This window comes from Epinephelus lanceolatus, chromosome 7, assembly GCF_041903045.1.
Source record: "Epinephelus lanceolatus isolate andai-2023 chromosome 7, ASM4190304v1, whole genome shotgun sequence".
In the NCBI taxonomy this organism is placed as follows: domain Eukaryota; kingdom Metazoa; phylum Chordata; class Actinopteri; order Perciformes; family Serranidae; genus Epinephelus; species Epinephelus lanceolatus.
Genome location: NC_135740.1, coordinates 4,540,227 through 4,563,182, shown reverse-complemented (window position 1 = coordinate 4,563,182; position 22,956 = coordinate 4,540,227). Strand labels below are relative to the sequence as shown.

Here is a 22,956-nt window from a genome sequence, read left to right as displayed (position 1 = left end):
TGATGTAACTGTGACACACACATCAAGATTTACACTGATGATGACTTTTTGATGATGATTTTATACCTAGTTTTTTATAACCATGATTTTTGTTCAGTTTTTTTATTGACTCATTACTGTATATTCTTGATTTGTTTGACTTTATGATCTGTGGATACATTGCTGCTTGTTTTTAAACGTGTTTTGTACAGTGTCCTTGAGTTCTTTGAAAGGTGCCTCTAAATAGAATGCATTATTATTATTATTATTATTATTATTAGCTAGCTAGCTAGCTAACTAAAGGTACTAAAGGTAAAGCCTACTGAATGTATAAACATAATGCTTTTGCTGTCTAATGATCATAAAAGTGAATAAAGGCCTACCCCACTTTACAGGAAGAGTGGAGGGAAACAGGGAAACATTGTGGTTATTCAATCAGCTGTGTGTCATCGCAGTGTGTGCACATAAATGTTGTTTGGCCTACCCTGGAGCCTGTCTGCCCGCAGAGGTAAGGGCACTCATGGCAGCACCAGGAAAAGCCAAACGCCATTCATCTGCACACACTGGGATGGAACATAGCTGGTTGCAAATCGGCAAAGTTTTCCTTCATATTAATTGTCTTCTATCTTAATCACCAATGATGTGGTGGTTTACTTACACATTGATCTGTAGGCTTCAGGTTCCTACTATCTTTATCTTTTTAATCTGTTGTTGTTGCTGAGTCAGTTTGACATCCTGTATATACCCTTCAAACACATACTGTAGACCCCTCTGGCTGTTTCTGAAATCACATTTGTCCAAAAATCTGATAACATTGCTAGTGCAGCTAGTTACAGTGTGGGCCTATATCAATATCAATTTTACTAATTTCAGCAACTGACAGAAACAAGAAATAAAAATATCACATAGTTTTGGACCGCCCTTTTAGTTGGCTCAGTTTAACCTATCGCTGATCCCACAGCTGGTTGATTGATCAGAGCAGACTGACCATAGACTGTATAAATAATAAATGTAGCTTCCATGACATCCCCCATTGGTTTGTGGACTGCCAATTTGAAGCCTTGAGTTTGGTATTTCGGCTGTCACCGTCTTGGTTTTATGGAGCCAGAAGAGACCATATTTGGAAGAGAAGGTGGAGCTGTGGAGGAGCAAGGGCTAGATCTACCTCACAGACTGTAGCAATGCCTCACAGACAGCCTGTCACTTAAGCAACCTTGCTGTAAAATATCCATAACGTTAAACCTCAATAAATGTAAATGGGTGAGTTATAAAAAAAAAATCACCCCCTCTAACAGTTTTCATTAATGTTGAAATTAGCTATAGAAACTGTTTTTGTATCAGGCTGCAAACATGTATATTTCTGCTGTAACATCTGTGGGGATTTACTCCATTTTGGAGCCAGCTTCAAGCAGCCATTTGATGACCTACAGTTTTTGGCTGTTCCACACTGGCTTCATTTTTCAGCCTCAAAGGCTGCCACTTGAGACTGACCAATACATCCTCATCCCATTAGTAAGTAACAGAATCTTGGTTTATATTCGATCAGCACTGATGAGTTTGACAGTTTGACCGCAGTTCATATACGCCCCACTGGTGGTAGTGGTGGTATGTCTTCCTCAAGCTTGGGTCCTCTACCAGAGGCCTGGGAGTTTCACGGTTCTGGATAGTATCTTAGCTGTTCCTAGGACTGTGCTCTTCTGCACAGAGACTTCAGATGTTGTACCTGGAATCTGCTGGAGCCACTCTCCCAGTTTGTGGGTCACAGCCCCGAGTGCCCCAATTACTAGTGGCACCACTCCCCACATCTTGTCTAGCTCCTCTATCAGGCCTTGGTATTTTTCGAGCTTCTTGTGTTCCTTCTTCCTGATATTGTTGTTGCTCGGGATTGCTACATCTATCACCACTGCCTTCTTCTGTTGTTTGTCTATCAACACAATGTCCAGTTGGTTAGCCATCACCAATTTGTCAGTCTGGATCAGGAAGTCCCACAGGATCTTAGCTCAGTCATTCTCAACCTTAGGAGATGTCTTCCACTCTGACCCTGGGACTAACCAAGGCCTCAGGCCTGAGCTTGCCTTGGTCCCAAGAATCAGTAAATCCACCCCTGTCAATCTCCTCTTTCTGACTGCACATAGGCAGCAGTGAAATAACAACAAATCTGTGATTAAAGAATGACAAATGAACCTTAAGGAATCTGAAGCTTGACACCTTTGATTGATTAAAAAGCTGTCAGCTCCTGTAGCATTTGATGACCACTAGATGGTAGCACAAAGACAGGGAAAAAACAGTCTGTGCCGACAACAAAACTGATGAAGCATTTTTCAATCCCTGGTGGTTCCACACTGGAGACTGCTGTCTGAGCAACTCAGAATCAGTATAATCAAACTATGGAAGCATGTAGCTCCAAATGTGTTACCCAAGTTTAAATGTATAAACATCCAATACTTTAGCAGAGCATTCACTGAACAGTTCTGCTAATATCAAAAGTTTGAAGTTGTACATCTGCTTTTTAGGTTAGTTGGGTGGTGTTGGTGGTGTTTGAAGTGGTGGCGGGGATTAAAGTCATTTTTATTTAAAATGCCTGGCTTAATGTAGTTTATCCTGCTTACGTTTTCTGTAGCATGTCTTTGAGTCCTGCAGGACGCACACATCTGCTTCTCTCTGCTTTCCAAGTGAAGTCTCAGTATGGATTAAAACATCAGCTTCAGTTTCATCATTCACCTGAGCTACTGTCCTCTTGTAATGTGACCAGAAATTTATATGAGGATATGAACGTACCACTGGATGCACGCCGGTGCATGTATTGTGCATCGCCAGGTCTCCAATGGGTTAAAGTAAAGTTAGTTAAAGTAGTAGCGTTAAAATAATTTAATTGTTATTTATGCCCACTGAATGAAAGCATGGATAAGTTAAAAATGTCAGAAAAATAGAACACTACAATATGTGTCCTCTCCTGATGCACAGTGACAATTAGCCTCTCAGAGCTGTGTTTAGCAACTGTAGCTGTGCAAGTAGATAATTGATAGAGAACTAATATTCATTCATTCATCTTCTAACCGCTTCATCCACTTGAGGGTCGCGGGGGGGCTGGAGCCTATCCCAGCTGACATCGGGCGAGAGGCAGGGTACACCCTGGACAGGTCGCCAGACTATCGCAGGGCTGACACATAGAGACAAACAACCACTCACGCTCACATTCACACCTACGGACAATTTAGAGTTATCAATTAACCTAGTCCCCAATCTGCATGTCTTTGGACTGTGGGAGGAAGCCGGAGTGCCCGGAGAGAACCCACGCTGACACGGGGAGAACATGCAAACTCCGCACAGAAGGAATTGATATGTGAAAATAATGTACAGGCCAGGAAATGTATTGTGAGATACCTATAACATTTCCCAAAATATGACTAGTTACCAGTCTGTGCTTTCATTTATCTGGTATATGACAGTTAAATATTGCATAACATTTCTGAAAACTTTTTTTTTTAACAGAGCTATAATTGCCTGCTTTAAATTTGAATGTCAGGTGTATTTTGCAGGCCTTACCCTAAACTGTGCACACAGATTACAGTCCGTTAGCAAAAGGTTTAGCAATTTGCTTGTACAGATATTGATGCCACTTTTTATTTTCTAACATATAACTAATAGTAGCCTAATATTGCCTTTTTGGGTATAAGATCTTTTGCCTGTTGCTAAAGGTTTGCTAATGTGAGCTAAAACAAGATCAAGCTACAAAAAAGAACCATCAAATAAAAAAAAAATGACTAAAATGTGTTAATCTGATAAAAGAAAAAAAACTAACAAAAACATATTGTGTTAAGAACCTTTGTGTTTTCACCACTTGCCTTGTTTTCTCTGCCTCTGCTATCCAACATAACGACATATATGATGCAGGTTATTCATACATGTGCTGTACTGTACTGAAAACAAACCTGGAACAACTCATGTAACCTTGAAAGCACTGTTTTATTGGAGTTGATAAATGATTAACAGAGATACAGCCGTGGATCATGACACTACTGACCCTTTACCTGGTTATATAAGAGCTTCAGAACATTATTCTGGCTTCAATGAACTCCAGATCAGATTAAAAAAAAAAGAACACTGGGGTGCCCAATAGCTCAACAGGTAGAACAGGCATTCCATATACAGAGGCAATGTCATTGCTGCAACAGCCATAGGTTCAATTTTAGCTGCACGCTACAACCTATGGCAACAAACTTTGGACATAGATTTGTATCCGTAAGATAACTTGTCATTTCTAGAAAATTAAGAACTCCTTGGCATAAGAAATGAAAAAACAAACAAACAAAAAACTCAGGGCCAACAGTTTAGGTCTACATACTGACAGAATGTTGGCTGATCTAGGCCAGTCTGTTCTTATGGATTTACAGGACAGGTTCTCGGGTAAAGGGAGGTGATATAATGTGAAAAGGCTTGGGAACAGACGTGAATGGGCATGCTGTTGACGTCATAGTCGTCATACCTGACGAATAAGCGCACTGAACGCTGATTGGCTTGTGTATGCCACGTTAACGCCCTCTTCTTGCATGTGACCGCCTCATTGATACTAGTGTCAGCGCGGCTCTAACCACGGGCGGTGTGAAGGGGACCGCTGTTTGTACCGTTTTTTAAACTTAGACTTGAATCTGTTTGCAAATGAAAGTCAAACAATCAGGTACATTTACAACAACGTCTATTAAGTTGCTTAAATATATGGCTAATGTTGACGTTTTGTGCTGCCCTCGGTAAAGCATTATGGACTAGCCCATTATTTGCCAACCCCTCCGCAGCCAGAGTTCCGTGACTCACCAGAAAAAATGATGTAACTTTTACCGGCTTTCTATTAGGCTACCTTCAAAGGCACGAAGACAAAAGGAAGTTAATGCTGTAACACCGCGTGAAGGGAACATTCTCAAGCTTTTTGTAGAATAAATGGCTCAGTTTCTATAGTACAGGTGAAAAGACAGCGGCACCCCGCCGGTAACTTTCAGTTGTTTCGCCAGACTCAGTACAGTAAAGAATGAACCCAGCTCGCCGCTGTTCGGCTTTATTGAGCCAGCTGTGTGTTTCGTCGCGTAGGGGGGCGACGACCAGGAGACCGTTTTCACCGGGACCAGTCTCAGCCGCGGCGGGAACAAGGTACTGTCACTCCGGGGTCGGTGTCGGAGGAGGAGGGGGGGTCAAAGTGACCAGTTCCCAGCTGAAGCCGACTGGAGCCTCCACCGCTTCGGCAGCACAAGGTAGGCCTACTGTACATCTCACTCTTTCAACCAGTTCTCACCAGCCGCGGTGGTTTGACCTTTCTACCCCACTACGTTGAAACAAACTGAACGTTACTCATCAATGTCTATTAACGTTACCATGACTCAAAATGTGGCTGGCGAAATGATCCGCAGGTGTCGATTTCGGGGGGGTCACACACACACACACACGTCGCCCTGAGTATTGGCATGCCATGGCAATTTGTCTTTCTCATTAAAGCCATTTAACTACTGTTCAAAAACTTTTGGAGAGGACCCTAAACCCCCATTTCATAAGTCCCCGCTGTCTCAGTTTTACTACCATCTTTTGTTAATCTCAGAGAAAGCTGCTGCTCTTTCAACTAGAATTTCTGCAACACTTTCTGGCTGCGTGGAAAACTGTGAAAAAGTTCCACAAGTGAATAATCAAATGTTCAAAACCCACCCCAGTGATTTCAGTCAAAGAGAGAGACCTGAAAACTGAACAAAAAAATAAAATCAGACAAAGTACCAAGGCTGCCAGCCAGGGCAGTCTTTGTCATTTATCAATTAAAGATTTAGTTTATAGAATTTCAGGAGAGTAGCCTACAAGATGAGGTTGCCAAATGTCTTGTCTAACCAACTGTACAAAACCCAAACATATTTAATATATAATGATAGAGAAAAATAGCAAATATTCATTTACAGAACTTCAGAATAAAACTTAACTAAAATACCTGCAAACAATTATGTCCATAAATAAAGTCATTAACTTAATAAAATGTCAGAAAATAGTAGAAAATATCCATCCCAATTTCCTCGATCTCAAGATAACATTTTGAAGGTTTTAAATCCAACCAGCAGTCCATAAGTCAAAGATACTGAGTTTACTACAAAGCAAAAAGCACAGAAATATTGACATTTTAGAAGCTGCAATCAGCAAATTTGAGGCATTTTTGCTTGAAAAATGACTGAAACCATCATTTGATTCTCCAAATTGATGCTGATTTAGTTTCTGTTGATCGACTTATCTGTTCATGTTTGTAAACGTTTCTGCTCGAATTTAATTTGCAAGCACATAGAACAAAGCCTCACATTAAAGGTATACTATGCAGGAATTGTTGGTTACTGGTAATGCAGCATCACCAGCAAAAGTGAAAGCCCCAGTTATTATAAAGTCCCAACCTCAGCTTCAGGCTGTATCCAGAAACATCCTGGACCCAGCAAAATAAGAAAATATAAGAAAATCCAGGCAGAGGGCAGAGTCTCTGCAGGCTGATACACTTATGGTGGGTCATCAGTAATGATTGAGAGGCATTACTTCTGTATGAGTTCATACAGACCTGTTTGTCTGTTTTGTGTGGATGAAGCCAAATCACTTAAACTGTGAACCAAATCTACCTTCGGGTACAAATGAAGTTACCTTACCTTACCTTACATTGTTTTTTAGGAAAATCCTGCAGAGTATACCTTTTTAAAGATAACATTGGTGAATGCCTTTTTTTGCTAAAAGACTTTAACAATTTATCAATTCTCAAAATTGTTGTAAATGACTTATTTAGGTCCAAACATAAAGCACTAAAAAAAAATTAAATCACATGCTGCTATTTTATCCCTTTGACACACCAGTCGAGCTGCCACAGCTTCTTGCCTCTGTTGCCACAGTGATAGAGAATAACGACAGTATTGAGCTTTTGAATGTCTCGTTTCACTGAAAAAACTCTCAGATGGCTCAGTTGACAAGTCAAAAGTAATATGCACTTTGTGTCAAACGGAATGAACATATCACTGAAGTATTTTGAGTTTCAGCTTCCACCTATGAGCTGAGCATACAGGTGCAGCTGATCAAACTAATGTCAGCGGGCGGCGGCATCGCCAAAGCCAGCAAAGCACTGTTTAAGAGTGATCTAATCCTCACAGACCTGCCGATGAAAGTAAATCAAAGAAGTTAACTACTATGCTTGCTAAATGTGTGGCAACTGACTGCAGACCAGTCAACATCATGAAAGACTCTGGTCTAAGTGATGTCTTCAGGCTGAAATGTTTTCATAGTTTCAAGACCACACTGTTGTAGCATTGCAGCTCTGATTTGAAAGAAAGAAATCTGAAAGTCAAGATCATACAGTAAATTTTTTTGCTTTCATTTGATTCCCAACCAAGACACTGTGGTAAGAAATGCTTCACCTTGTGAAGATGGACTTCACAAGTGTCTTGTAATGCATAATGATGGATTTTTAAACATGTCATTAAAAAGACTAATTAATTACTAATCGGAATTAACGATTGAGATTCAGTGATAACTCATTTTTAAAAAAAAGAAACACTAATCATTTGGCAGCCCTAGTTGTCACAGAACAGTATAAGTTGAAACTTCATTATTCTGAGCAGTTTAATGACTTTGTCCTGTCCATGTTGGCCAATAACTAGCTAGTGTTGGGTACATTTTTATGCATGCTTATCTGTAACATTACCTCATTACTTGTCAACCATTCAGTGTGTTTGCTGGAGTTTCCAATGTTGGAGCTCTTTTCTTCATCTAGTGTACCTTACGCTGGCCCTGCTGAGTCACTGGTTCTATTTATTCCCTCTCTAAAACTGTGATACAGGATGTTCTTGATGTGGCTCTTAAGCAGATACCTCTGTCTGGTAATCTGTTCCAGTGGCCTCTGTTTCCTTCCTGCCACTGGAGACGATGACACTGCACTTCTCATCCCACTGAATTTAGCGCTTCATTTAACTAGCTGACAAATAGGCTGACAGGATTGTGTGGTGAACAAGAGCTCAACCTGCTGCTGAGATGTTAATACACATGATCTGCCTGCTTGCTTTAGATTACAGGAAAGACTACTGCAGATCAGTGCAGCTGGATTTTTAAAACAGCTAGACATTGATAGACACTGGCATGTAAACAGATACGTTGAAACTTTACTTTGAAACTCTATGTTTGAACACTGTGGTTAACAGGTGGTTCAGTTTAGGCACAAAAACCACTTGGTTCTGGTCAGGAGAAGATCACATTTCGGCTTAAAATACCTGGTTTTTGGGGAAGCAATCCCCTTTGGAAACAGCAAGGTCTCTGTAAAAAACACAACTGTCTGCCATGCCACTATTTCAGCAGGAAACACGGCGATGTCTCGGTTTACTGAGAACTGACACATGGTATTATGACTGTCTAAAGTAAGCCTGATTTTAATGAAATGTTTGCCTTTAAAAACTTGTAGTGATTGAATGTCACAGGAAGCAATGTTTCGGTCAAAGTCTTTAAGCAGGTCTGACTAGGTTGAGGGTTTGTCTATTGTAGGTATTGTCAGGAGGAAACATGTCAGGTCTATTATTTCACACCTGTGCTCAGGTCACATCCACACAAACACAAACACACACATACTCATGCACGCTCACTCCCACATGGCCTGGGTCAGCAGCAAAAATTAGAAACTTTAATAGTTCCCGTGTTTCTCAGGAGGTTAAAACTCTTAATCTAACTCCATGCAGATCTTAACTGGCCTCCATTTGTAATGGGATTGGTCAGGCCCAGTTATATAACCATAGAGACATGGGTCAAGGGAGAGTGCACACTATGGTTACATCAATCAGTCAGGCCTATATTATCTTTCACTCACAATTAAAATTTCTTGAATTAGCTTGACAGTGTCGACACAACAGCACTAACACTAAAACAGAAAACTGATGTGATGACTGTGATAAAGTTTGGCCAGTTGTACAGCTCAAAAATTAAAGGATTCATGGCAGTTACATTTCTTACATGTGGATATTAACACACTTGCTTAATCAAATGTGGTGAGTAACAGTTGATCTTTGTAAGTGGTCAAAAGTGGTTGACAAGATTTTAGTAATGATTATCAGAGGTTTCAACCATAGGCTGTATAAAATAATGGACAAAGTCACTGACAGCATCCAATAGTTTGTGGAATCCTGTTTTGAAGCCTCAATTTTGGCGTTTTAGCCGTCGGCATCTTGGATTTTTGGAGCTAGATGTAACCATATTTGGAGGTTTGTGCTAACCCTAACGCTAGCTTGGTTTACTGATTTACTGCCATGGTTAACTGTGATAATGCTAATTTTCACTATCAAAAACAGGCTTAAAACCATTAAAATAAAATGTATTTACTGGGAAAAGTGAATATCTAACTGTTGAGAGGGTCTTTTAATTCAAGATCTTGAACTCTTTAGGCGACCACAATGTTACACTTAAGTTTAATGAACCTTCTAACACACTGAAATAGCGGCAGCTATGGTGATGCAAATACTCGATTAATCTCGGGCTGCGCCATGGTCATGTTACCTAACCAATGGTGTCGTCGTGGTAGTGACTTACCAACGAACAACACCCACCTGTCACTTACAATGACCATGCATTTAATCAATGCCAAAATTAAGCTCTATTATACAACAGTTAGTTCCGGCCCTGCAATCTGATTGGTCAAGAGACAGTAAAACCGTGATGATATTGGAGTACAACATCACTGTTATTTCACTGTGTATGTATCACTCCGCCTCACAGCTGATTGCAATCAACAATCAAATCAAAACTGACGGTTAGTGTCAGTTAGGTCAGCAGTTGCGTTGTAGGCTAATTAATTCATCCACTGTCAAACAGCCAAAAATATGGATTTATTTCCTAAAATAAGTTTTGAATTGAACTATGAATGGTCATCAGAGGAAGATGAGGGAGAGGAGAAGCTGAATCCATCTGAGCACACATCCAGGTTTGTCAATGTTTCATCAGCGGAGCTCAATGACTTGGAGAAAAGCAACATACTGTCAGATCAGAAGGCAGAGTCGGCTGTGCCTGTGAAGCGACAGTCCACCATGCAGTCACCAGAGACTTATTTCACCGGCTGCACAATTAATGGAAACGTGCAGATAAATGTATATAAAGAGTAAGTGCCTGGCGCACCATGTCTGCGTTACATAGCAACGGTGACAGCGGAGTCCTGAGGGAACTATTTTTGTTGGCGGAAGACAAATAAAGTGCTTAAATTATCTATTTTGTCCTCATTTTTCAACATTTCTTAATCAGCCTTGCTTATTTAACTGTTGAACTGTTGTATAAAAGCAATATCACACTCGAGCTCGTGATGTTGTACTGTGATATCGTCACGGCTGTGATTCGGTCGTAGGCACGAGGCCGCAGGCACAACATCACTCCCTCTCGTGTGATATTGCTTAAATAACATTTAAACAGATGCTTTTTAAAAAATTACCCTCCGTACAGCTTTAGATACCAAACGTTTATGCACCAGGCTGGAAATATGCTTATTTTTGCCATAAAGTTGGATCTTTTAACATGGGGGTCTATGGGGATTGACTGGCTTCCGGAGCCAGCCTCAAGTGGCCACTCAATGTAGTGCAGTTTTTGGCACTTCTGAGTTGGCTTCATTTTTTTAAGCCAAAGAGGTTGCTCCTTGGTAGCACTGCACACTAATACTGTCACATGCTGCGCGCCCCAGTAAACATCAGGAATGTATGAACGTATTAAAACTTAAAAAACGCGCTTCTTTGTTGGCTTAATTTTTCAGCCATGGCAGTTGCAGCTGGGTTTCAACTCAAACAATGGTTGACAGTATCATCCTTTAAACCTCTATAAGTCTCAGTCTGTGTCTAGTTTTCAGTGGAATTCTGCAGTTCCACAGAACACTCAGTGTCTGATTAATGTCACATCTATACAGGACAGTCCTTCATTCATTTTTCACCCTGTACCTCTTAATCTAATATGTCACTCAGTAATGCAGTTACTTGGCATGTGTTTGCCAGAGCAGAGGAGACGACGACCTGGAATTTGATCTCTGTCTGTGTAAGCAGCTTCACTTAGTCCTGGAACTGGACTTCTGCCACCATGTGCTCTTTTCGTTGGTACAGAGAAAAAAAAACTACACTCAAGTGCAAAGTGAGGGCAACAGTGGTGCTGATTTGTAGGTTTTCTGCTATACAGATATGATTTATGTGTAACTCACTTAGTTAGCTACACTTTTACTGTTGCTTGTTCTGTTACTTTATTCACTCTTGCTAGCACTACTACACAACAGTATGTGATAAATTTGTTGTACCATTTAGGCTTGGGCGGTTTTTAATTTTTAATAACTTCCTGAAGTTTTACTGGGGCATGCAGCATATGACAGTATTAGTGTGCAGTGCTACCAAGCAGCCACCCCTGCAGCTAAAAAATGAAGCCAACTCAGAAGTGCCAAAAACTGCAACTTGCTGAATGGCCACTTGAGGCTGGCTCCTGTAGCCAGTCAATCCCCATAGACCCGCATGTTAAAATGCCCAACTTTACAGCAGAAATAAAAATGTTTACAGCCTGGTACAAAAAGCTGTTTTGGTCTCTATAGCTAATTTCCACAATCGTGACAACAGTACAGGGGTGAATTTTTACGAGTCACCTATTTACATTTTAGTAGTAGCAGAAATAAGATATATCAGGCTTTAATACACACACAAGAAAAATTAAATAATATTACCAAAACTATCTTTGAAGTGTACTGGCTGTTGGCATTTTTTGCAGCAGGCACACTTACCTTCTGTCCTGGTGGCTTATGAGTGCCATCTTAGGACATACTGTATGTTGAAGGTACAATGAAAACAAAGTGAATGTGGCCGCTTGTGACAAAAGTGTGACTGACATTCCAGCTGACTGAGTTTTCTCCCTGAATTGTCTATGCTGCAGTGCTCTGTTACTCTGTGTGTGTGTGTGTGTGTGTGTGTCTCTGTGTGTGAGTGAGAGATAGGGAGAGCATTCTTGGATGGGCTAGTTAATGACTGAGTCAACTCCTTGATCTGACTGCCACAGCAGCAGTCACTGGGACTGTCTAATGAGAGTCACATTGTCCCTCCATAGTCACATCCAGCAGACTGTGTGCTAACACTCAGTCCTGGTCTATAGGGAGAGAGAAGGAGGAAGAGCAAGGGATGACTGAGAGGACGAAAGGCAGGAAGAGAGGAAGCGCGATAGGTGGATAACCAGTGGACAGACCGAAAACTGTGTGTGTATATATGTGTGAGTGTATCAATTTCCTTCATCCATTTTATTCCATCTATTGGTGCTGTATTTTTATATGTGGCCAACAGTTAAATCAAATCTGGTCCAGTCAGTGTCATTGTCCTCTGATAGTGTGGATGGGATGCAATTTGACTGAAGACATTATCATTGTAGAAAACATCAGCATCCAGACCTTTGGAATCCACATCTCAGCTGCGTATGAATGATAAGGGAGAAGGAGAACATTATGTATGACAAAGTATGACTAAGTAATTGCATTGTTTGCAAAATAGTGGTTGATATGATGTATATCTATATGACATAATTGTTCATTTTGAGGTCACAGTTAGTGGTGGTGTTATCCCTGTCAGGAATAAGTCTGGAGGGGATCATGTATGCAGTCATGTGTTAGTGTGTGTATCTGTCTGTCCGCAGCTAATCTCAAATACTACTGGACCAATCAGCCTATTTTGTGTGCACATTTATGACTGAATGCTCAAGGACCTCTGGTGGTCACAGTGATTTGTAATTGTTGGAAAACCTGTTTCATTGACTGTTTTATATCATTGCTGACTCCTCACTCCTCTTAACCAGCTGTGAGGGACCGCAAGTCCTTAACAAAATCACACAGCAAGAGTATGGAGCACAAAGCATTTCTGGAGCTTTGGTCTCATTTTGAACTGTAGCATCTGCAGATTAATTCCACAGCAGATATGTTTGGATCCACTAAAGTTAGGCACAGTAAGAGATTTTATAAAACATAAGATAAGATAAGAAACAATAACTTGCGAAGACAATAATGCCTACATTAAAATAGCATTTTAAGTCTTGTGTGTGATTTATCCCAATGGATTTATACTTCGGGATTTATCCTGGCTTCATATGAGAAGAGGAAATCTCCACTCGTCGCTAGGCTAATTTATACAATGTAAAATGCCATAGGCTTTTGCTAATAACATTAGCATTTTGTATTTGTTTGGAAAATGTGTTTAGTGTGACAGTTGTTTTGTCGGTGAACCTTGTGAGTTGTAATGGAGCCAAATTGTATGTCATTACCTTCGTTATATGCTGCTGTTGTCCTTGGTTTTATATGAGAAGAGGAAAAGATCGCCCGCTGCTAGGCTAATCAATACGATTAAAAATGCAATAGGCTTGTGCTAATAACGTTAGCATGTTGTATTTGTTTAAAAAAGGTGTTTAGTACAGGACAGTTGTTTTGTCAGTGAACTTTGTAAGTTGTAATGGAGCAAAACTGTGTACTGTTAACTTTGTTAAATGTTGCAGTTGTCCTTGGTTTTATATGAGAAGATGAGAAGATCGCTAGTTGCTAGGCTAATTTATACAATATAAAATGTCATAGGCTTGTGCTAATAAAGTTAGCATGTTGTATTTGTGGGGAAAATGTGTCCGGATTACCACAAGTGTTTGTCTGTGACTGCTGCGAGTTGTAGTGAAGCCAATCTATGTACTTGTGTTTGAAATTGTTATAATTCATTGATCCACTGATTTTTTTTTTTTTTTTTTTTTTTTTTTTTCTTAAATGAAGCACCCTCAGGTTAAAATGTAGTTTGTCCAGTACTTTGACAGAGCCTCTGGTGATATTTTGCAAGGATGGACAAAATATTTTAGTCATCTTAAAAGATAAATACATGAATTGTGGGGCCAAAATGATTGGTCAAGTGACAGAAAATCAGAGGAAAAGAGGATGGTCTTTGCTCATGCTTTGGGGGTCTAGATACAGCAGGGACACGGATTAATGGGGAACAGCCACAAAAAGTGCACTTTACATGTCACCTTTTGAGGTGTATGTATGAGTAGTTGAGTAGCACCATCTTCCCCCTGGGTTTTATGGAGTATGTTAGTGTTCCACAGGTTTTGTATACCATTATGCTCAGGAAAGAGTGCACACTGACCCTAAGTCAGATGAGTGAATTAACCAGCCTGACAAATGTCTTCAACCATGTAAATGTGCCACTGACAGAGAGAACAACCCACACTGTGTCTTTCCTTCCCTCCTCTATTCTCACATATCCAGAGAACATGGTGACACCACACCGGATAGCCCTGCCAACCCCACCTGTTACACAACATACCCATTCTTGTCAAAACCCCACCTACTCATCCTTTTAGTTAGGCAACATCCTCATTCATGCCACACGAACACACACACCAAATACACTCCTACCCACCCCCGCAACTCTGACCATCCTCACTCTCCTTTCCATCTTCCTTTTTTAATGCTCAAGATGCTTCTTGTTCTTCACAATCAGCATAAGGCAATTGTGATAATGAAGAAACCTTATTGGTCCTCATGTTTCTCTCTCCATGTCTGAGACAGGCTCACTGTGTCTACCTGCTCTCTAGAGGTTATTCTGTCACCCAGTGAGTGAGAGTGATAGACGGGGAGGGAGGGGTAGAGACTGATGATTCAGAGAGAGGGAGACAGACATCCTAGAAGGCAGGACAGATAAAGGATGAGTCACAGCATATGTAGTACTAGAGGATAAAAGTGTAGGAGTGAATGGCAGGCAGATTGTCCTCAGACGCAGGAAGAAGGACAAAAGCATGTGACGTAGGAGGAAGAAGGAGGAAAACATTTGACAAGACATGGAGGCTGTGGGTAAGACATTTATACTACACAGTTACTTAAAGTGACTGGAACAGTGAGTAAGAGACAAGCAGGCAGCAGTGAGGAGGTGAAAGGTGAGGGCCTCACTGTCTCAGAGGCTCTACTGTTATTGGTGATGTCAGAGTAACTGTTGAGGAGGGAAGCAAAGGAAGATGGTATGGATGCACTGATTTTTTGGCTCAACATTTATATCGGGTGATATTCATCTTGTTGACTGCCACCAGCCAATCAGCAAATAAGATGACATTCACCAATGGCAGTGGCCAATGTTTTTCTGTAGTGTCATATCAACCGAAATAAATGAGCAGGTGCAAGGAAAATACATTGACTATTAATTACTGACATCTAACAGCTTGCATTAAGTTACATTATGATGCATTCAAGCTCTATTCAGTAGAAATGAGTGTTTGTGAACGTTAACATTCTCATTTAGTGTAATCTTGTAAAATGTAGTTTTTGGTGAGAAACTTGAATAAATACAGCTGTTTGAAGAAGAAATGTGTTTTTTTTAACAGCAATATAAGATATAGAGAGGGAATTATGAAATATAAAGTAAAACGACTTTTGAAGCAGTTTTTTAAAATGTTTTTCAAGTGAAAGGTGAAATTAAAGGTTGTATTATAAACATGTATGAATGACTTTGTGCTTATTCAAAGGTAGTATAATGAAGGGCTGAAAGACTTAAAACAGTTTTAGTTATTTTTTAAAGTGTAGATTTAAGTGACCATCCCAAGACACATCCGTTTAGTAATGATGCTGTTAAATCAGCATCTTGATATGCCACACCTGTCAGGTGGATGGATTATCTTGGAAGAAGAGAAGTGCTCACTGACACAGATTTGAACAAATTTGCGACCAAAATGTAAGAGAAATATTGAGTGCATGAAAACTTTAATGCCAAAAACAACCAAATATCCATTGCAGTGTTTTCCCTATATGCATTCTGCAGCAGCCACATGCCTGAACTGTAGCAGCACCATGAGTGTAAGAACAATACAAATTTCTGTGGTTAGTTCACGACTGTAATGACATCAGGACGGCTGAGTTTCTTTTATCTGAAGTGCTAGAGTCAGTTGAATGGGTGACGTGAAGGTAATGAGAAAATCAACCCTGCTGTTCTTCACCATTGTTTTGTAAGAAAGAAAAAAGACAGATGACCCAAATTCAAAAGTGACATGTTTTTTTTTAATAAATAAGTGCTGTGCTGTGGACCTAGTTTATGTCGATGTGAAAGGTGGTTCAAGTGGATTTGGAAAAGTAATTGGTAAATATTTACGAAAGTAAGCTAGCTGTTAAATATTTAAAGAAACTTTTTAAGTGTTTTACTAGAGAACAGAACTTGGCATGGCAGTAGGTGGTAGTGCTCAGTTGTGCTAGCCCTCCATTATTACCACCACCACCCCTTGCCCTTCCACCAGGCCAAAGCAGTCAGCCTAGGCCTTAAGCTCTGAACATGCACTGTTCAGTGGTGGGGAAACATTCAGTATGTTTACATGAGGTTTGAGAAAAATAATTTATTGTGTTTGTCCGAATGAAACCGGACTTTTAAAATACATGTAAACATGTTAGTCCTATTGAAATCATACTAAATGGTATTTCTCACAGTTGGACTAACACACCCACATAATGTGATTACTCTTGCATGCATACAGTCATTTGGACCCAAACTGGCCAAGGAGCTCTACGCATGCTCCCGAGTTTCCACCCTGGGTTTGACCCGGAAGCCAAATAGGATTAAATGTGTAACAGAAGAAGAAGGCAGTAACAACATGCAAAATCTACATCTAGACCCTTGCATTTTTGGACAGACAAAATGTACAGAGCTGTGAAGTTGTCCCAACATGGTACCCGTTTGCCACTAACTGTAGCTAACTTGTTTGTAGATTGTTTGGTCTGTGATGTAATAGGTCAAAAAAAAAAAAAAAAGGTCCAATACTAACAAGCTGAAAGGGGGCATATTACCTATCGTAGCAGAGTCAGACATACTTCAGTCAATAAATCAATTCCCCTCCCATGCTTGTATACTGGCGCAAGAACAGTGGTCCAAGTAAACAGCCTAGTCGAGCCATGACCATAGCTCAACCTAACTGAGCATGTTAACGTACTGACTGATCAATGCATCTTCAGAAATGTTACTAGGACAACAACAAAGTAAAAATCTCATTTATTTTAGCAATTATCCAGCAGCATTCCAAGTTTGTGTTTTCTCCAGTTTAGCAACACTGCCCGGAGTCAACCTGCCTTGTCTCATAGTGTTGTAGATACAGGAAAGCACATATGATCCTCTGTTTGAGTATCTACTACACAGCCAGTCTCGTGTGCCTGACAGTCCGATACAACAGTCTCTGTACAAGCTTTGACCTCTGACAGTTTAAAGATTGATCTACCAACTACCAGTTGAAGCAAGAGATAACGTGACTTTGTTGTGGCAGACATATCAGGCTGATATGATGTTCACTGAAAATGAGATGAATGTCCTGTCAGTGCCTCTCCTCCCTTTGCATGATGTTTGTTTTCTCTTGGTCAGGACTTTAGTGAGTGCTCTGAACAAATGTTTAATGTTCTGAAACATAGAACAGCCAAAGCAACCAAAATAGCAACAAAATCTTTGTCCTGTCTACAGGGCAGACTGTTGGCACGTCTCTATTTATGTTGGCAGTGAAGGTGTACAGTCTCTCAGTTCTTCTAAAAGAAACCACATGGTGCTTCTGTTAAAGTGGGACTCTGTACATAACTGCAAAAGAAGGAACAACACAATTGTATTCTTAATGACAGGTTGAATTCATAAGCACTTAAACACACACTTGCTCAAGTCAATATGCTCTGGGGTTTGCTGATACAATCTTACTTGATCTGGTATGATCAGTAGCTTATGGTGGCTAATGTTACCAAACACACACAGAGCTCTTTTAATGACCACATGTGTTTCTCCCTTGTTTCCTCTCCATTAGTGTGTCCAATGGGTGGCAGCAGCAGCAGGCTGTTTGGCACGTTGGCCCAGTCACTGAACAGCGCTCCTTTGGCCCAGCCTGACCCGTACCCAGAGGACAACCCAGACCAGGACCTGGCTGAGATTGACCCAGACCAGCTGCTCCGAGAGTGCGAGGAGGCCCTGCAGAGGCGTCCAGCGCGGCCACATCGGGATCTGGTCTATCCCAGCGGTGTGGTTCCCTGCCGCCACAAGCATAATCCATCCATACGGATCATGCAGTGGAATATACTCGCACAAGGTAGACATCTTTGGATCAACCATACATCTGTGGATTTGTGAGGATTCCAGTGACTTGAATAATTTTAGAAGTTTGGAGGGCTTACTTGCACACTAGCAGCGTGGCTGTAGCATTTCAAGTTTGGTTTTTGACCACATACTGTACCTGCAGAACAAAAGACATCCCCAATCAGCCGCAGCTGCCGTTTGTGTTCAGTGTTGATTCTGCTAACATGCTAAACTAAGATGTATGACCATTTGGCTCAAAGCACCACTGTGAGTCCAAAATAAAAATGAATGAATTTGGCATAAAAATGAAACTGTCTCTTTGTTTGCAGCTCTTGGTGAGGGAAAGGACGGGTTCATCCGCTGTCCACTGGACGCTCTCAACTGGGAGGAAAGGAAGTACTTGATCCTGGAGGAGATCCTCACCTACAGCCCAGACATCCTGTGCCTACAGGAAGTGGACCACTACTTTGACACTTTCCAGCCCATCATGGCCAGCCTCGGTTACCATGGCACCTTCCTGGCCAAACCTTGGTCTCCCTGTCTAGATGTTGAGCAGAATAATGGTCCTGATGGCTGCGCTCTGTTTTACCGCCGCTCACGCTTCTCTCTCCAGTCCACTGCTCACCTGCGGTTGTCAGCTATGATGCTGCCCACCAACCAGGTAGCCATTGTCCAGACACTGAACTGCCAGGTAACGGGCCAGAAGCTGTGCGTGGCCGTGACCCATCTGAAAGCTCGTAGCGGCTGGGAGAGGCTGCGTAGTGCACAGGGTGCTGACTTGCTGCAAAGTTTACGCAGCATAACGTCTGCTAACGTCAGCAGCAGACAGAACGAGGTGGTGTCAGGCACCATCCCTTTGGTAGTGTGTGGGGACTTTAACGCAGAACCCTCAGAAGATGTTTACCGGCGCTTCAGCTCCTCCACTCTTGGCCTGAACTCCGCATACAAGCTGCTTAGCCGTGATGGGCAGACAGAGCCAGCCTATACCACGTGGAAGATCCGCCCCTCCGGAGAGAGCTGCAGCACTCTGGACTATATCTGGTATACCCATGATGCTTTGAGTGTTGAGTGCCTGTTGGACATTCCCACAGAGGAGCAGATCGGCCCAGACCGCCTCCCCTCCTACCACTACCCCTCTGACCATCTATCACTGCTCTGTGACATCAGCTTCAGGGAGGAGCCCCATAGATTGATGTAGGCTGCCAATGACAGCAGCAGGCCTGGACCAATAGGAGGACTGAGTGAGTGGACTGTTTGAAACAAGCTCAGTGTTTACTGTAAGTAAGGAAAGTGAACTTGATATCTATCAGACTGAGTTGTGGCAGGGGAAATCTGACTGGAGTGTGAAGAATTTGCAATAATGAGACACAAACCACTTTCTGTAATGTTATTATTTTAAAGATAGTTTTGGTGTGTAATATTAGAAGTGAAATGAGACATTGTAACATCATTTCTGATGGAGAGGATACTTCTAGTAATAGCAATACATTTGGATTTGATCCATTGACTTGTGTCAAGGTGGGTCAATCCCCATGTTACTGTTTTTTTTTTTTTAGCCGTTTAACTAAATGCTGTGTTTCTTTAACTGAACTTCAGCTGAAATGGCAGGTTCATCTGCTGAAGTTTGCACACTGAAAACCAACTGTAGTACGACTTTTATCATTTATTTAATTATTTTATTCCTTTAACAGTTGATTATACCATAATCAACAGTTTTTCCTAGAGTGTTTTTAAATTAATTATTTTGCATTGAAGTAATCCTCCCTGGTCCCTCACACAGACTGTATATAAAGATAGACGACAAGTCTCCTCCTCCCCACAAAAATGAAGCCAAAATATCTTGGATACAGGTGCTGCCATCTTGTGCTGGTGATGTCATTTGGAGGCAAGCGAGTGGGGGTGGAGCTGCTATATCGAGGCCCCGGCCAACATAAACGCGAGTCAATCACAGCTGTCAATCATAATGTTACACCCCCTTTTTATAACATCAAATAACTTATTAAAACCAAACTGATGAGAAAAACAAACACTTGAATAAACACTTATCACTGTGATAAGACCATCATTGGGGAAAAATGGATTTGACGTGTACTTTGATCTTTCAGTTCAACCCATGTCTGCTAACATGGAGGGGGCGGGGTTTATGACCAATACTGCAGCCAACCACCAGGAGGAAGCAATCCAGATGTTTTGGCTTCACTTTTGGGGAGCTGTCATGTCGTCCATCTTTATATACAGATGGTGGTCTCTCAGTTTGACATTGCTTATCATGACAGTGTTGTTGCTGTGACTACTGTGAACATGAGGAGAAATGTTAGTATATGAAATAAAGTAATTATTTTTTCTCTTATTCTTGTCTTTTTTTGTTACTGATTTCTTGGTTGGTACAGTTTACTCATTAAGAATTATGCAGTTGATTTGTTTCAGCACACACACACACACACACACAGGCTTCTTTTCACACACCACTTAGCTAACAGTTTGGTATGTAAGATTACTCAACTGAAGACTGCTTTTTAGGGAAAACATCCCACAGATATTCTTGAGTATATACATTCTGTGGCCAAAGAATGTGGACACCTCTGTGCAGTTATGTGTGCTCTCATCTGGGGCTGTTTTTTTCTGGTTTGGGCCATTTTGTTTAAATGAAGGGAACTTAATATACACCATACAAAGGCACAGCATTCACACATATGTGAAAGAAAACACACAGGAATGATAGACAAGAGGAGAGCATCCTAATGGACTCAGATCCAGCGACCCTTTGGCAAGTATCACAGCTTCTAAACACTTTTTGTAGCCAGCTAAGAGTCTTCAGTTCTTTTAACTTCATCAGTCCACAGGACTTGTTTCCAAAACGCTTCAGGCTTCTTTAGATGTTCCTTTGCAAACTTCTGACGCTAGATTTTGTGAGGACACAGGAAAAGTTTTCTTCTGATGACTCTTCCATGAAGGTCATATTTGTACAGGTGTCGCTGCACAGTAGAACAGTGCACCACCACTCCAGAGTCTGATAAATCTTCCTGCAGGTCTTTTGCAGTCAAACAGGGGTTTGATTTGCCTTTCTAGCAATCATACAAGCAGCTCTTTCTCAAAGTTTTCTGGGTCTTCCAGACCTCAGCTTGACCTCCACAGTTCCTGTTAACTGCCATTTCTTAATTACATTATGAACTGACGAAACAGCTACCTGAAAACACTTTGCTATCTTCTCATAACCTTCTCCTGCTTTGTGGGCATCAGTTATTTTAGTTTCCAGAGTGCTAGCCGGCTGTGTAGAGGAGTCCATGGCTGCGGATTGTTGGGACAAGGTTTCAAGAGTCAGAGTATTCATAAAGCTTTCAAATTTGCATCACCTGGCCTTTCCTAACAATGACTGTGAATAAGCCAGTGCCCTAACAAACTAATTATGGTCTGAGATCCTGGTAAAAATTGTCTGAAAGCTCAAATATCTTGGAGTGCCCAAACTTTTGCATGGTGCTCCTTTCCTTTTTTTCACTCTAAAACTGTACAGAACAAAAATTAATACAATAATGTTACCTAAAATGTTAAAAAGCATGTTTCATCTTTGACTTCATACCTTTTGGGGATCAGTTCATTTTCTACTTACTTAACTATTCACAGTAAGAGAAATTTGGACCAGGGGTGCCCAAACTGTTTCATGCCACTGTAAACCAATAATTTTGCATCAGGACCTTCAGTCTGTGGATAAAGTAGCTTGTGGAAAATAAGGTTTGTCATATTCATGTAGCTTCAGCTGTTATTTCACTGTGTCAGATACATTTTAATCTATATGTAGGTAAATCTAAGTATAGGACTTGGACTGGGACAGTACATTTGGGAACATGCAAGGAATAGAAATAAGCTGCAATACAGCAAAATTGGAATGAATGTTGGAATAAAATGCAACTCAACATAATTTTCTTTTTTTATGTGTGTGTTTTGTTTTTGTCAATCTCAGTGGGATCAGAAAGACCAAAACATTTTTCCACATTCTCTGAATCTTTTTACGATATTATAGATTGTAGATGGTAAAAATCCCTAAATTCCCTGTGACTGTGTTGAGAAACATTAGTAAATTGTTCAGCTGTTTGTCCACACATTTTTTTTTCACAAAGTGACCATCCCTGCTTGTGAACAAGTAACCCTTTCAAGATGTTCCTTTCATACCTACTGATGATACTATAATCTGTTACCTGTTCACCTGCAGAATGTTCTTAACAGGTATTTTTTAAGCACTGCACAACTTTCCCAGTCTTTTGTTGCCCGTCCCAACTTTTATGGAATGTGTTGCAGACATCAAATTCAGAATGAGTGTATATTACCAAAATATTTGGTCTTTGTACTATAGTCAATTGAGCATGGATAAAAAAAGATTTGCAAATCATCGCACTCTGTTTTTATTCATGTTATACACAACGTCCCAACTTTTTTAGAATCAGGGTTGTGCTTTCTAAATGTGAGATGTCAGTATGGTGAAGATCTTCATTTGTATGTGTTCATGTGTTGTCTCATGTGGCGTTATCTCACAGTCCCTGCATGACAGTGTTTCTGAAATGGGACTACGGGTACCCCAAGAGGTACTTTGGAGCACTGTGGGATTACAATGTTAATTTTAAAAATATCAGTCAGTTAGTCATGCATAATTCGTAAAATAATCACATTACAGTTTTACTATAACCAATAAAATTGTAAATGAAAGTGTGATAAACCACATTTTATATTCAAAATTCCTATTTTCAATGAGATCACTAACTGCTGCAACAAACACAATCCCCTTCACATTTAGGTTTGTTCTGTGTTTTTCTACAAAAAAAATGTGTTATCCTGTGTGAGGTCACAGGGGCAGCAGGCCAAGCAAAGCACCCCAGATGTCCCTCAGCTCAGCCTTCCAGTTCCTCATGGGGGACCC

The 22,956-nt window shown here is 40.8% G+C and overlaps 1 protein-coding gene across 2 annotated transcripts; it reads left to right on the top strand.

Moving 5' to 3' along the window:
• The first annotated feature begins 4,552 nt into the window (after window positions 1–4,552).
• On the top strand, window positions 4,553–20,397 carry nocta (nocturnin a). 2 transcript variants are annotated; one of them, XM_033633463.2, is made up of 3 exons: window positions 4,553–5,222; window positions 17,782–18,060; window positions 18,377–20,397. In XM_033633463.2, exons 1-3 carry the CDS (start codon window positions 5,003–5,005, stop codon window positions 19,243–19,245), a joined length of 1,368 nt encoding a protein of 455 aa, XP_033489354.1. In that variant the 5' UTR covers window positions 4,553–5,002; the 3' UTR covers window positions 19,246–20,397. The 2 variants fall into 2 exon arrangements, with proteins under 2 accessions (XP_033489354.1, XP_033489355.1); XM_033633464.2 differs by lacking the exon at window positions 4,553–5,222 and adding an exon at window positions 13,712–14,821.
• The last annotated feature ends 2,559 nt before the right edge of the window (window positions 20,398–22,956 follow it).

Bases quoted from the DNA above. Each gene is read 5' to 3' on its own strand.
- nocta (XM_033633463.2), top strand. From the start codon at position 5,003: ATGAACCCAGCTCGCCGCTGTTCGGCTTTATTGAGCCAGCTGTGTGTT. The intron at 5,223-17,781 runs GTAGGCCTACTG...CCTCTCCATTAG, and splicing joins CACCGCTTCGGCAGCACAAG to TGTGTCCAATGGGTGGCAGC. The intron at 18,061-18,376 runs GTAGACATCTTT...CTTTGTTTGCAG, and splicing joins GTGGAATATACTCGCACAAG to CTCTTGGTGAGGGAAAGGAC.